Source organism: Strix aluco, chromosome 12 (genome assembly GCF_031877795.1).
Source record: "Strix aluco isolate bStrAlu1 chromosome 12, bStrAlu1.hap1, whole genome shotgun sequence".
In the NCBI taxonomy this organism is placed as follows: Eukaryota; Metazoa; Chordata; class Aves; order Strigiformes; family Strigidae; genus Strix; species Strix aluco.
The window spans coordinates 26,278,413-26,295,016 of NC_133942.1; the positions used below are offsets into that span (position 1 = coordinate 26,278,413).

Here is a 16,604-nt window from a genome sequence, read left to right on the forward strand (position 1 = left end):
ATAGTCTTGCATAGTCCATGAGGTAGACATCAATCAAACTGTTTTTCCTTGAAGATAACAGTATTGCTAAGGATCGTAATTAAGCAGAAAGTCCTTCACATGAGTGGATGGCCATGCAAGAGATATACCGCAAAACAGTGCTGCAAGTCTTCACTATTACAGTTTGTACAACGTTTTGACATGTCACAGCTAAGTGCAAGCTGAGTTGGAAGGAAACAGGTTCTGCAGCAAGATCTCATGTTCTGCAGTGCTTCAGTGCTGGATTCTGTGACAGATTAGAAATTGCTATGCTAGCACGGGATGGCTTAGAGACAAACTCATAAATTTCTCAGTGAATATGATCTAATACTTTGTTACTGCATTTAGTGAGATCCTCCAGTTATCTTTTGTACATTATAGGCTGCAGCACAGTATCTGTTTTACCCAACACAGGGTGGAGGAAGGTATTTGTGCTGCAATAGTCCACATTATAGCCACTTCCTTCTAGTTGCTGGGGAAGAGTCTGATAGGAAACCAGCTGCAAACAAGACATGCAAAAACCCCAGATATGAAATGATTCCAAACAGAATCATACTGTAGGTAACTCCTCATTTTAACATTAGAGGAGAGAGTACGTGGCTGGAAATATCTCAAACTCCAGAATAAATCCTCATCTTTCACAATAAGCTGGAAAGCACCTTTAAGCTCAGGAGGAAAATGCACCCAATTATTAATACACTGAAACAGCTAGACTACCTGTCTTCTTGTAGGGAGGGAAAGGTCTTTTCAGGAACATCCTCTCTTTGAAACTTAAATCCCCCTCCTCCCTTCCCACTACCATTTTCAAGTCTGTCAAAAATACCACTGCAGAAGAAAGGGGGGAACTGCAAAACACACTTTGCAAGACTTAGTCGAATTACAGAGTCACAGAATAATTTAGGTTGGACCTATGGAGGTGTTTTTGTCCAACCTCCCACTCAAAGCAAGTCCAGCCTTATCAGGATGCTCAGAGCCATGTCCAGTCAGCTTCTGAGTATCTCCAAAGATAGAGATTTCACAGTCTGAGTCCTTGCTGCCTTGCCTAACATTCCTACAATGTTGGGGTTTTTCCCTTCCTTTTATCTAGTCAGAATTAGTTGATAAATTCAGCAGTCACAGAACTTCAATCAAATCAATCCTGATTTTCTCGTTGGTTGGTTTATAAACTTTAAACTCTCTATTCAGTTCTTTGACATAGATAATCTGAACTAAGAGTATGAGGTCAGGCGTATTTATTTTGATCATCTGTCTTCACAGCCACTAAATCTTTGCTTTATATAATTCAAACATACCTATTGAACAATAAAGGTATAAAATTTGAATAGGTAATAACTTTGGGTGTATTAGTTTGTAAAGGTATGTAAATCCTCGCATAGAAAGGTTTTTCTTATTTTAAGGCATAAGAACAGAGCTACTTATTTACATTGCCTTAAGCATTAATAATACCAATCAACTTAAACATTACAAGAGTGCTAGTGTTTTCCATGAAACAGATGCATGGACTGACAGCTAGGCCATTTGATCTACCCTACCTTTTGAAGATACATTTTGTGATGGTGTTACTGTTGGAGAGTTAACTGTAGGTGAAACATCTGAATTGCTTCCAGCACCAACCTCATTAGACTTGGCCTTTTTTGGAGTTACAGTGTTGCCTTCAGAAGTAGCAGGACGCTTAGATACAAAACCACTCTCATTCAGACCTACAGTGGTTTAAATTAAAGAACCTCAGTTTTTTTCCATAGTATATTATGAACACATTAGTTGTGCCTATACTTTAGAGGATCGTCATAAAGCAGTTAAGATTTCCCTAAAATAAGCCATATAGAAGTTAAGAAAACAATATCCAACTCAGACTGAATATTCTAAGGCCAGTGGAGAAGGAAAGGGTAAATGCAAAAAGATACATCCCTGAAACCCAGTAAATAATACTATGGCCACCTGAACTTACTTGGCCTACTTTTCACATCTTGACCCACACTAATCTGAAACAAGGTCAGTTCACAGTAACAAAGTTAAGCTAAGCAGCTGGTTTCTGCAAAGTCCACTATTTGGAACAACCTCTGCCCTTCTGATGAAAGACATCTCTCCTTTTTTCTGGTCCTATGTTAATGCTGGTTTAGTTTGTTATTTAATTCTGTAAAACGTTTGAGACTTCAGTTTGTATGCAAAATGAAAACAGTGTTGTAACTTCTAATAAGCAATCACAGCACACCTATTTGCTCTCTTTTGAAAAACAGTTGATTCACTTACTGTTTGCAGTATTTCTTCTAAAAAAAAGAAAATCACTAAAAAACAACTTGGAAACTCAGAGGTTTGGTACCTGATTAACATGCCCATCAATACTTGGCTCCATCTTGTCCTGAAAGCCATGTCTCTGTTACTGTAAGATTACCCCTGATGATGTAATCTCAATACAGAGATCAGTCCTCAAGCAGACCTGAAAAAGCACAGCTACATACCAAGAAGTCTGAAACGCCAGCACAAGCCTTGTAAATCTCTCCCAATCAGACTGCAAACAACCTTAAGACTATCATGAACTATGACAGGGTCCAGGCTTCAGTTCCAGACACGATGATCTGAACCAAGGACACTGTCTACTTCCCTCCCAAAGGTGTAGCTGCTCCAATGATTTCTTTGGGTGTAATAAGAAACTGAATTAGTATCTTTAAAAGTCTTCTCACCAAGCAGAGATAATTTGTGTCACAAAATTATTCAAACTTCTTCTGAGAAGAAACAAAACAACCCCCTCCCACCCTCAAGTTGTGTTTACTTAGTGGTAGCTAGCTACACTTTGCCAGTCTGGATAGTCTCCCCATTCAATCCAGAGGCAAAGACTCCCAGCAGGGAATGCTGATATTTGAGCATCCAGGAGAATTTTTCACACTACGCCTGATATAGACGAAAACGTAATTCACTTGCTATATACGTATTTAATCACCCTAACATTCTCCTTTGTACCACACCTTTTCTTCTTTCTGACATAAACATACTAAACTGAAATGTCTCACTCTATGCATTGTTTGCCTAAGGTAATTAACCCACTCACAAAATAAACAGGCTATGTATTGCATACTACTGCTTCCTAGGGTTTTTTTATTTATTTATACTTGGCATTGTTAGGTATGTGAGCTGGTTACACTGACATGCATCTTGATCAGCAAAGGCTTCCATAAAGCTGGCATGACTTTAGCATTCGTCTGTATCACTGAGTCTATTTGAACATCAGGTCATCAACCTACAGTAAGAACTGCTGCTATGTATTTAATTATGTGTAGTTGTGTAATGAGGGAGAGGGAAAAAACAGAAGGTTTTCTACAAGAATCTTCAGTGAAGGATTTTATTTTACTATAGAAAACCTGATCTGGAAAAAAACAACTATTTTTACATGTTAACAAAATCGGTAATAATTTCAATTAAAAAAGCTTGACACATCTGTAACAAAAATTTGAACAATGTTTCATATATTTGTGAAGGTAAGCATTCTTAACCCAGTTTATACAACTCTGATCTAATAATTTCCCTCTTTCAGAAGAATTACAATAATACTGGGAGAATATACATAGTTTTGCATTTGAATTCTGTTGTCAATTTAAAAAATTTAAAGCCTATTTTGAAAGATAATCAAACCAATTATTATCTTGTCATCAAAGTGCCTCTCAGCTGGTGCGTGGACACAAGAATTCCTTGGATCATCCACGTTCCAGACTAGTTTGTCCAGTCCTCTACTTTGCAAACCACACAGCTGAAACTGTCCGGGACTCCAGGTACTCAAGTGGGCAGAGAAAAGCTGCCAAACAATTCTTCTCTGGTTTTCAGGCTGTTCAGGAGTCTATTACCTGCACTTCATCCTATTAGTGAATACTTCTGTAAATATTCCATAGCTATTACAAAACATTTGGCTACGCTCATATAGACAGTATTATTATGTACAGTACCTAAAATGATTGCAAGAAGGAGAAAATATACTGGCTGTGGTATCACCTTGCCAACAGGTTTCTAAACACACATTACAACACTACTATAAACCCCTTAACACTTATGTGCACCTGTGGTGGCTGGACCTGATTTTATGAATGATGGCAGAAGACATTAGAAATGGTAACCTAGAGTGAAAGCATCAAATGTGCTGTGGTAACAATCAATTAACAAAATATGGACATGAAAGCCAAATTGTTTCAGGCCTCTCATCCACTGTCCCTCACCAATCTAGTGCTATAAATGCAGGTATACAGTCCAGTCAGCTCCTAAATACCTCAGAACAGTTCTTCTATTGGTTATGGCATTTTCTGGTTCCTCAAGTGGGTGAAAGAATGATCTCAAAATACTCTCAGAAAGCAAGCTAGTTTTACATACATCCCCCCCAGGGCCCATCCAACCTGAAGATAAGTTACAAATGCTGTTTAACTTAACACCACCTCCTATTTAACAACCTAACAAAATGGTTGGTTAGTGTCCATTAGCAGCTTGTAATTTCTCTGCTTAGACCTCAGAAATAAATATTTACGCTATATTGAGCTAAAAAGTGTCTTTAATGATCCATGTACAGGAGTTAAGAAGTCCTGCAGAGTATCACAGGCCAGTTCCCAAAAGGATTCTGTTTTTAAATAGCATATTCCAGAATGTCTTGTGCCCACAGTGCTCCATACGAATTAGAGGAAGCACAGCACCAACACAGGCACGTAGGCATCAGCACAAATGAACACGAACATAAGCATGTTATGCGACCTCACCATGCAAGCCAAACTACAGAACATGCAAACATTTCCTTTTGGTGAAGTGAAATGTATCTTAAACTTGCCTCCTGTGTCATAAAGATATTTGTGTTGTAACCCACAATTATAAACCTTTTCTTTAAATTTCTAAATTCTATTGCCATCCTACAGAAATAAACATAGACTAAGTATGCTATATTTAAGGCGCTTTGAACTACAATCCTTGATCCTTTTAAGTATTTAATTTTTCTCAGTAAGAGACTAATACAAGTAATTTCTAACTATTCAAGCAGGTCTCCTAAATTAACAAGAAAACCCCAACCCACAAACCGCAAGGGCTGGAAAACTGAACCACTTGCATGAAATAAAATTTGCTTACTTTACAAAAAGCTATTTAACCCAGTAAGACAAGAACAAGATCGCAGAATAGTTGGACACATGCAAGGAAAGGTACTACCAAACCTTCATTGATAAGTATCTGGAGTGAATGCCTAAATTAGAGATGCAAAATCATCACATCAAGCAGAATAAACTAGCAATCACTCTGTTCTACATAACTTGTTAGTATGACCAGTTAGGCCATTCATTGACATAACCTGTTACCTGATGGAAGGATCAGAAGTGATTGTCATCTGTAACTAATAGACTGAGTAACAGGATTCTGGTCAGTTATTACAGAAACACAATCCTTCACAAAAGAGAAGGAAAGTTGCAAGTTGTAGTCTGTTTAAGACTGAATACACTGCATGCTTCAAATCTACTTCACCTGCCATGACATAAAAAGGCACTTTTTTGTTTGAGTAGGTTAAATAGTTTCTGCTGAAACACAATTTAGCTAGCTGAAAAAAAAAATTATGTTTGGGTTGTCAAACTACATATTCTTTCCCTTCCCCTCCTTTTCAGACAGGATCCTTTTGAACCCATCTACTCCAAGTCCTATACACAGCAGTCAGGAAACCAAGATCATCATCACAGGGAATGTACTCAGCAGACTCAAAGTTCTTCTGGTACTGTTCACAGCCCCTCTTGCTTACAGCCATTCCTATTCATGCTAGTCAAAGAGTGCTGGATATACCGAAAATGAGCCTTTATCTGTCAAAAAAATAACGATGGATCTGGCAATACTTTTTCCCATCTAGACGAGCATTGTAAGACAACATCAGTTGATACTGCAATCAAGTCTAACGCACTGAAAAGCAGAGTCTGACAACACAAGGCTCCGAAGTTTATTTCATTAAACATTATACAGTTTTATGTACGGGGGAAGAAAAAAGTAGCTATACTATGCTCTAGAAATCCTATTTAAAGTTATAACCCAAAGATCTGCACTACAGTTAAATGACATTAGGCTGTTTCTTCCTCTTATCAACTACTACAGTTATACCCACCTGTTACATTCACTGCTGGCCCAGTCTGGTACTGTGGAACTCCCGAGTTCTGTCGCACACCAAACAGTATACCAGATGTATTATCTGGTGCAGCTGGTGGAGAATCCATAATATAATCCTAGTAAGATATTTTCAAGAGGGAAAAGAAATTTGAGGTTTAATATTTTTTAATTGCAGGCTTCAAAGGGTTTATTTTAAAAACATATGATTGCTTAAAAGTACTTATAAGTACTCAGCTATAAATCAAGTTAATTACAATCTCCCCAAAATAGCTTCTTTTGACATTTTAATAAGTTTGCAACTCTCATCAGTGGTTAATTTATTCATAGCTGTGTATCAGAATAGTAAAAACAACCATAAGACCTGGGAAAGTCCATTTTATGAAGTATTACCAAACTGTTTGAATTGCTAATTGTAACTGCTTTTGTTCAAAGTCTGATCATGTTTGAAGTTATACTCGAATTGGTTTTCAAAAAACTCTTAATACTTTCTTCCTTCAACTCAAACTCGGGCATTTGCCTGTTACTCTTGCATAAGCTAGCTGCATTTTAAAAGATCAGAAAACAGAACTCAAAAGTAGCAGAAACTTGCAGCAAGCAGAAGCTTCTGAAAGCAAGATGATACTATCAAACTCTACCAAGTGGTCAAGCTTTAATGAAAGTAAAAGTCTATCTACAGCATGTTGACTGGGAATGGCACTCATGGTATCACTAAGGGTTTTTTTTTTTTCCTTTTATGTAATTTCATAAGGACTTCTGGAAATAATATAATCAAATCTTCTTTTCAAAGCACAGCTAACCTAACAGTTGATTCATGTTTCTTAGCACCCTGTTACATTAAGTTTTGAGCATCTCCAAGTACAGGTATCCTCTTACCCTTCAGTATAAAAGGTTTGCCCTTTAGTACTACATTTAATCTAAAAAATTAAGTAGTCTACATTTCTTGGCTCCAACACTGAAAACTCTTAAAACTAAACACCTTCACTGACCGCTCAATAGGAAACATTTGGAGGGAAAAGAAACATGAAATTTAGTTCTCTGTGCAGATAGATATTCAAGGTTGGGGGCAAGGTAGAAGAAACACACTTTCCAAGATTCATCAACACTGCTCACATCTTAACAGGCCATTCATCCTAATGCAAACAATCTGAAACGTTAAATATTTTCAGCAATAGCAATAAGGAGTTAAAAAAACCCCTTATGATAGAGTTAGGTTTAATTTCAATATTAAGGTATGAATGGCAAAACACCGCCACTCGATCTTTCTACTCTGAAATAATTCAGTTACACTTCAAGCTGTACTGTGAAACGAAAAACTTGGCAAAAGTAGCTCCATTATCCTAAAAAAAAAAGTTGAAAAACCTGCCCAATACACATACACAGACTTTTGTCATCAGTGCATCCATGAAAAAAAGGCCAAAATACTTTCTGCTGTAAAGATCAATCTCACAAAATGCTTCCCATTCACAATTGTGCTACTTATTTGAAAATAACCCTGTGGAAGTTACCACATTTTTAACTACCACCATGTTGACTAAACTTGAGGGAAAGAAGTGTAAAGAAGTAAACAAGTACACATACAGGTATAATAATCTATTTTAGGACTCCTAAGTACCAGAAAAGATTTGAATGAAAAAGACGACACTTCTCCCCATCCTGCCTTTTTGTTGTACACATCTATGAAGACCCCGCAGCAGGGTCTTAATGATAATGAAGAACCATTCTTTCTTCCGGTGGGTGACCTAACCCAATCTAACTAAATTAAACAGAAATGTTCAAGAGTAGTTGTGGAAATAGTTACTAAATTTCTCTGCTCTATTTGTTGTAACAGCTACATGAGCTGCAGTCACCACAGAGCAGGTGTTATGGTAGCTGCAAGGGCTTCAGACTAGCCAGTGAAGTTACAAGCAAAGCAGCTTAGCCTGCAAACCCCACTTTCACACACAACTAGTGCTTAGATGGGAAGCCTGTGGTATGCTCTTTGTGTGAATGACTACGCACACCACCTACATTTGAAATATGACCAATAAATACTATAACTACACACAATATCTGCTTCTTACTACTCTGTGCTTTGTTTTTACATGCTACCAACATTTTAGCTTTCTTCAAAACAATAGCCTGGGTATTTTGATGGCATGTGTACATCTCCCTAGTATATACTAAACATATCTAGCAAGCAAAAAGTAAAAACAGACATCCTGGAAACTCAAAGTCTCATATTTTTCAAAATGTACTTTTCTGCTTAGTCTTTTCATGTAATTTGGCTCTGTCATTTTACATACAGAAAAAAACCAGTATCTTCCCAAGCTTTAGAAAGCAAAAACTTTTTAAAGAAAAAAACATAAGTTTGACTACATCAACGAAAAAATATCAAACATGTACAGGTGCTCCCACACACAGAAAGGCAAAACCCAACACCTTTATAAATTAAGTTCCTACAGCTCAAGTGAAGAAAAATAATCCACCACCACTCTTAGTTTTCCAAGAGACTAGTGAAAATACTGGGTTCATACTGTGCATCCTAAATTTCCTAACTGTGGAAACCAAGATGATAATTGGTAACCAAATCTACACAGAAAAATTACAATGCATGGTATCAGACCTTTGCTCTCCCAAAATTAACTATGAACAACTGGAACCTGAATCACACTCAGGCTAAGGAAAGTGCCTACTAAGTAGGGCAAAGATATGGACAGAACTGGCTGGGGCTTATTGGAGAGCACTCTGAGCACTGAATTATAGAAAATCTTTACCGCTGACAACTGATTTTTCTTCAAGAGCTCTATGCTGTCATATGCAACAGCTGTAGCCCTGACTTAATTAGAATTGCTGTAAACAGTACAACTGAAGCCAAATTCAACTCAATTTCTGGAACTGCATTAACATAGTGCGGTAACAACACAAAAACTAGACTTTTACAGCAAGTCAGTGAATCAAGCCTGCGATTGGAAAGGGGTATTTCAGTGATAAAAATGGAACACCAAACATTGACAAAAGGTAAATTACAGACCTACATGTTATGAAATTGAAAAAATGTGTTTCAACCCAGTTGGTGATCAAAAGCAATCAGTTCCCACAGAAAAAAACTTTGATATGCTGAGATTAAAAAATATTGCACCATATTAAGAACACAACGGCACTCCGAGGGATGTTCAGCTAAAAATGGGCCCTGCCACAGTGTCTGGTCATCTCACAGTGATCTCAGTCATCTTCACATCATGATATTTTCATTTCAAAGGTAAGTTTCAACATCTGGAAGCTGAAGATCCAAACATCAAACACTTCCCAGAAAAACTTATTTGAAGCCCTTGCCATTTAGGAAGAATCAAGTTGGGAAGAAACAGAAAATGTGTGAACAAAAATGTCACAGAAAGCCCAAGGCAGAAAATCATCAACATAAAACAGTGGCCCCAAGTGAAATAAAGACTAGGTAAAGGGGGTTTAAAAAAAATCCAAAAAAATCTAAGGGGCTCTTGAATTAAGACAATTCAAACCAAGGACATGAACCAAAATACAAGCAGTATGCATATGACACCAAGAACAGCAAACGACAATGTGGCAGGAGTGATGTTAAATATCACAGAACTTTGCTCAAGAAGCTGATCTATAGTATCTCTCTAAAAAAGAAAAAGCACACCAAACAAGCCTCTTTCTCCATGAAAAGGTGTAACATAATCAAGTGACAGTAACAATACAAAAACAAGACGACAAATTATTCTAGATAAGGCTGAAATTGGAAATACAATTCTGAATCTAGAAAAGTTAAAGAGATGGCAGATTCACTTTCAGCATGTCTTAAGCAAGGAAAAACCCCAGAAAAATCTTCCTAAAAATATTCAAGATTTTCTTAACATCCAAAGAATAGGATGTTACATTTAGGATAACTTAAAAAAAATGAAGAGCTCTCTACTCTGTCGGAAGAACAACAACCTGCAGATTTTGGCAAAGTACGATTATAAAACTTAACTGAAGTCAACTGTCACTTGAACCAAAAAGCAAAAAACCCATAGGAGCTACGACTACAGCATTCTCTTTAGAAGCAAAGACCCCAAGATAGGCACTGTAAAAATCAGGTGGGAAAACCAGTTAAACACCAAATGCAAGCTATTTAAAAATGAAATTAATTTATCAATACGGAGGATCCGTCTCTGAGCAGAGAAATCTGCAAAATTTAGAGAATGAGAATTTCTACCATTTCTCCACACAACGTAAAACAAAATAACCTAAACACTACCAATTTCTCTTATGCCCAAGACTTTCATTTAATGTAATGCCACTGTTGCTAAAGCTATCATCTTTGACTCTTGCAAATCAGCATTTTCAAATATATATTTTAATCCACCAGTGCAAGGTTATAGTCCTAGAATCTTTACATCTTATATAATGACAGTCTATAATCTAGGCCAGGTCTTCAAATTACTAGACTGAGTCAGTATGTTATTCGTTAATGTATTCAAAAGTAATTGTAAGTGAGTATTTTACAGTTTAAGGGAATAAAAATTTACCTGGTTGAGTATTACAGGCTGTGCTGTTACAGTAGTCACTGGCCTGGATACAGGTTGAGCCACTGCAGGAACCGCAGCATTTCGTGATACTGGCTGTGTTGTCACCGGAACCGTTACAGGTCTGCTAACAGGCTGTGATACTCCAGAACTTGACCCAGGCATCTGCTGTGTTGATAAAGATCCAGCAAGTGGTCTCTGCAGTGTTTGTGAAGTTCCTGAAACATTCACTGGTATAGACAATGGCTGAACTGCTACAGAGCTAGTTGTAGGTCTAGATACAGACTGAAAGACTGATGAAACAGGCATGGCACTGGGACTGGAGGCAGGTGTCGCATAATGGTGACTGTCAGGCTTGAATGTAGTAACTGTACCTGTTGCAAAGGATTCCAAAGTTATCTTTATATAATTTTGCAGTCAAATGTTTCATAAGTGTTGTGGATTTTTTGTTTTTAATTACCATATTAGGACAATAAAGTACCTCTACTGGGTGCACCATTCTGTATCCCCCTTCGTGATGAGCTGAGGTTGACTCTGTTCAATATATCTGTCAAAAGTTACATTTATCTTAATTGCAGTTAAATTAATAGCTTAATTGATTTTCAAATCAAAATGAGCATTCATACCCACTAATTAAGCCAATCAGAATTTGACTTAGAATATTATTTCTAAAATAAATACCTGGCAAAACAAAGTGTCATTTGTACAAATTAAGATATGTTCTTCTACTCCTTTTCTCTTAGGTCAAGCTAATCTCAGTTTTTATTTTCTTGGAGATAGATTAACACACGAAGAAGTGCAAACAAAAAGAAGAACATTTCATAAATATTTAGCTTTGCTGATTATAATGCATTTATTCACTTCTGGTTTTCATAAAAATAATAAGTTCCCCAAATACTAGAACTGCTCTACACTAAGGGAAGCATTTTCTCTAAGCCAGTAACCAGACAATTTACTTGCATATTACAGGAAAATACAGCACTTACAAACTTGGTTTTAGACTTCATGATCTCAGTTTTTCAACGTGAAAGAAAAGTCAACACACCAGCAATCAAAGGAGTTATGTTGGAACTGCATCACAAGAAGACTGATCTTCTTACATATCCTACATGGTAGTCTATGACTAGAGTTCTAGCTCATCAGCAACACAAGGAATTTCTTAGATTTGATGTTTACTCTCTAATTAATGCCACAAATATTCCCCAGCTTTTTACGCCTTAGTCTTGCATTTCTGATCATTCCAGAATGTTACAAAAATATTCATCAAATCAAAATATTTTTCTACTGCCAGGTTCTCAATTCCATTAGTATTACTGTCAAGTTTCTTGCTCTGACATGTGAAAATATGCATATGAGATGAGATTGATCCTCCAATACCTAATCAAGAAGGTTTAAAGTACCTTCTCAAACCAGGGTCAAATTACAGCAGGATCTCAAACAGTAGATCTTAAGAGTATCTACACAATGTGTTTAACAACCTTAAGGCTGTTTCCACCAGCAATGGCTCATTAGCATACACTACCTGGGTTGATAAATAAATCTAACAGCAGTAGAGCTCAGAAGATCACAGCTTTCAACCTGTCACCTGCATTTAGATCACACTAATAAAAAAGCAGCTGCAACCAACAGATCCAAACAGGTTTGCATTTTTTAAGGTATGACAAAATTCTGTCCTGTAATAGTAATACTATTTATTTTTACTTCAACACAACACTAACTATGAGGAAGGATTAACTTCAGGATTTAGTTGAACACATACTTTTTTGTGTTTGTTAATAAATCTATACCTCACATTAGAATTCTAGAGCAAAATGAAACTAAAGCCGCCTTCATCTACCTACAAAAAAAAGCTATTCTAAATTATGTCTCACAAAGCATAATCAGCTTCAGACAGTCTGATGCGCATATAATTCACATCCTAAAATCCAAAGGTAGATGTTACTGGTTTTGGAAAGAACATTTCAGGAAGTCAGAGATTTGACATTATAACCTAGATTTACAATTTACAGGACTCAATCGATTCATCACAGACTTGATGTGCCCTTTCCTCTCCCCCATGCAAGTGTTACTTGTCCTATTAGGTAAAACAGCACTTAAGTATAAGAAAGTTAACATGCAGAACAACATTTTAAAGTAGCAACAAGTTACAGGTTTGTATAATTATGAAAAAGGAAGCAAGAAAATGAGCAGTAACTGTAGGAAAAATGAGCAGTTGTAGGAAATGGTAAAGGGAACAAAGTGTGAATTACTTTTCATTCCAGTCAGACTAATCCTTCAATACATCAGAAGATGCACTTTATTATATAAGACACTTTGCCAGCAGGTCAAATGTTTTGGTTTTTTAACTATTTCCTTTGAGTTTTCCACACCAGTCTGTATAAAAACTGATAATTGCATTGTCAGGAAAAGGTTAAAACAAATTGCTATGTATTGCAGAAAATATATCTTTCAGAAGAATTAATAACTACATGTAAGTCTTCATTTGTCATCTAATTTTTCATCTGATCAGACAGGAATTTTCTCAGGTAAAAACTAAACAGTGATAAGCAAAGTTGAGTTCACTGTGTCTTGCCTATCACCAATAACAAACTGAAGCCTGACTACTGCCAGGTAGTACTACTTACAAGCCAGAGAAGAACTGAGGTCATTCTTCCATAGCTGTTTTTGATAGTGAAGTAGAAGATTACAAAGAGAAAAGTTGAGGAAAGGGAAGGAAAAGAGATAAAGTAGTAAGTTATACCATAAGTGATTTTACTTGTGTCAGGACCAAGTATGGACAGCACTAGAATAAGATGCATACATTTAAAGTCTCTTTTACCAAGTTCTTGAAGTTGCTGAATCATATCAAAATTATAGCTTTCACCTGAACTATTTCTATCCTTTATGACTACAAAAAAATCTTGAGACTATGACTGCAATGAAACTCGGCATATTTGTTGTTCCAACGAATGTCTAGTGCCTTAATAGTTGTTCTATGCCATGACCTACTGCCAATGACCAACAGCAATCCAGAGGTCTCTGGACCTTCCAGAAAACAGTAAGGGTATTTTTCAGTCCTTCTAGAAGTTTGTAACTGCAGAAAATTTCTTAGAGTAATTTTAAAATACTCTTCAAACTTTCAAGAGGATCTAGAATATTTTTTAAATATTCAAGAAGATTAACCCTTAAGAATTATTTTCAGGTGATAGAACTTTAACATCAGCTTCAGTATTTCTTTAATATTTAAAACAATCTTCCACTTTAAGCTAGTGTAAGTAGTAAGTAATAAAGTAAAATTGAGTTCAGATGCAAGATGAAAGTATTGTGAACTAAAATGACTGTACAGCTAATAAAAGCTCCAAAGTCCACACAGCAGAGTATAACAGAGAGCCTAGTTTAAGATTTTGTCTTGAGATCCTTCACTGCAAACTACAACCTTGAGAAAATGACTGGAAATCTTGGATACAAGCATAGCAGAGATGAGGCAGAAACTGAAAGCAGTAAACCTCACCAGGCAAAGTCTTGGTATTCGATAGCTAGAGAAACCCTAGGTCAAACCTCTTAACAATTGACTACAAGATGGCCACACACAGAAATCAAGAAGTTCCATTACTAGAATGAGTTTATGTAACAAAAATAATTTTCTCCTTTACTTACCTGCCAAAGCCCAAGGACAGGACAAACATGGAATCCTGACACATCTGCTGTCATCACAACCACCTAACCTCACTCCCTGCACTAGGAGAAAACTACAGAACTTCATGAAAAAAACTCTTTATTTTACAGGGGATGAATGAATTAATAAGTCTCTTACTTAACAGAGCAGATTCTACGATTTCCACATTAATCACTTTTCCTGATTGTGCTTTTATTATAGACACTTAAGACAGTTACTTTGGTTTTGTCAGACTGATGTCCACCCATTCAGACTGTCCACCAACATGAGATGTGGGGTGGAGAAAAAAAGAGGGACTGTAACATGAAGACTTAAATTCATGCACATTCATTCAGTAGGGAGACACTTCAAAGTATCTAACTAAATATCAACTATATTGAGAGCACCTGCATGCATGGTTTCAGCATTGTATATAGTGGATATATGCTAAAATGCTAAAACCTTCAAACACCCTTGTTTTGACTTCAGAGATTAAAGGTTAGAGGTAGACAGAGCTGTGCATAACCTGGGTTTTAGGACAGAATTTCTTATGGATTCCAATTTTCAGTATGACAGCGACCTACACAACGGCTTTAAGATGTAGAATTTCTTAAATTTTACTGTTAAAAATTCTGTATTTTCAAAGTAAGTTTCAAGTTTTACACCTTCAAGTATCTGTTTTAAGTTATGGAAAATGTTATCTTACATGTACTAGCTGGCTTCGAGCCTGAGATTTCCCCAACAAAGATTGGCTCATCATCATCATCATCCTCCTCCACTTCTTTCACTCTCTTTTGCCATGGTTCTAGCTCCTCTTCTTCACATTCCATAAATAATTCTGCCATCTTGAGACTAGACAGTAAAAAACAAGACACACATATCAAAACATTCAGTACTTCCACAGAACAAATGTTTCACTGTTCAGTAAAGATTACTGCATTTGTCAATAATAGCCATAAAATGGTTTTCCCTCCCCCCTACCCATGTTCCACACAGGTTGAACGTGATCTAATATAGAAGATCTTCAAAGATCTGACATAGATCTTCAAGACACCACATCAACTTTCTGATCATTACTTGAATTCTCATCTTTGCTATTAAAGATGAAAAAAGACCAGATATCCTCCATATACATTTAAACTATTTTTGTATAATACACAAGTTAACTATTAGAGGAAGCCTCTGACACCACAGCAAAAGTTATCTTTTTAAAAAATACTCCTATTCCAGCTAAGTGATTCACAAGAAATCTGAAGACCCTACTATGAAGCATGTAATATACCTGGCACAACTGAGTTACTGAACCACTAATTACAGCTTCATTCTCTTTGCATCTAAAAAAACCCAACCCAACGCCCCAAGCTCACAACCTACCACAGCCCCATAAATTTTGAAATATTTTGCCAGGGCTTCTTTAAAACACAACAAAAACCAAACAAAAATTCACCCAAACCCCCACAAAAAAACCAAACTAATCACCTACAAAAAAAAAAAACTTAAACAAAAAACCCACAACACTTTGCACGGTGTTTGCATTATCAGTTAGAACTTGATAAAAATTTTGCATTGATCTCATTAGACTGAGTCTCTCATGCCTGGAGACTTGTTCTTGCAGTAAGAAAAAAAGTAATGTATGGAAATAGTAATGAAAATATGTAGCTTCTGGAACTAATCAAATTAACATCAGGACCTCTAATCACAACTGGGTTTATTTGTTTTTTAAATAAACAGTGATGGCCAATTAAGTTTTCTTCTCTCTTTTCACATCCTCTCGCATAATCTTGAAAGTATTTCTGAACAATACAGGAAATAAGAAACTTTTATACTTCTTTACACACGCTACCAATAATCTAATTTGTAATAAGACCAGTAATTTCATAAAGCCACAGGCTGTCTCAGCAATAACCGAGATCAGGACCTCAATACAATGGTGTTTGCTTTGTCTAAGACACGGAGCTTCACAAAATTCCACGTCTCCATCTTTTCATAAATCAGAGGGGAAAACAATACAGTTTTGCATGAGGAACCCAATAGTAACTACAGCCAATATAAGGATTCCTTGAAATTAATGAGCAGTTCAGCACATGAAATTGAATTCATCATTGGACTGCTCTGACAAAAAGCAAAGAATATCCGAGCAACAGTTCCTTTCATGAAGGCCACAATCAATATAAGAATATTTCCAGGCTACTGCTAATAAAAAACATTACCAATATTTTTCTCATTCTTGCATTGATGCAGCACGTACCTGACAAAGCAAACTTTGACTTTCCACTATTATGCAGTGATAGTTCTCTGACAGTTTAACTCCCTAAACATAATAGCCAGAGCATCAGACAAGCACTAAT

General features: G+C 36.4%; 1 protein-coding gene across 15 annotated transcripts in view; it reads right to left on the bottom strand.

Moving 5' to 3' along the window:
- The window catches only part of ZNF280D (zinc finger protein 280D), a 54,023-nt gene that overhangs the window by 33,496 nt on the left and 3,923 nt on the right, over positions 1-16,604 (bottom strand). For 9 of the 15 annotated variants that reach the window (XR_012624908.1, XR_012624909.1, XR_012624910.1 and 6 more), the window contains exons 2-6: positions 14,963-15,108; positions 11,104-11,169; positions 10,626-10,996; positions 6,119-6,236; positions 1,551-1,718 (exon numbers count right to left, since the gene is read on the bottom strand). Coding sequence is in view for 12 of the 15 variants with exons in the window: in XM_074837815.1 (XP_074693916.1) it covers positions 1,551-1,718; positions 6,119-6,236; positions 10,626-10,996; positions 11,104-11,169; positions 14,963-15,101 (862 nt within the window). In the remaining 3 variants the exon portion in view is untranslated. Of the gene's footprint in view, positions 1-1,550; positions 1,719-6,118; positions 6,237-10,625; positions 11,022-11,082; positions 11,170-14,258; positions 14,868-14,962; positions 15,109-16,604 lie in introns of those variants that run through there. The other 6 variants (XM_074837820.1, XM_074837817.1, XM_074837816.1 and 3 more) reach the window with 5 other exon arrangements.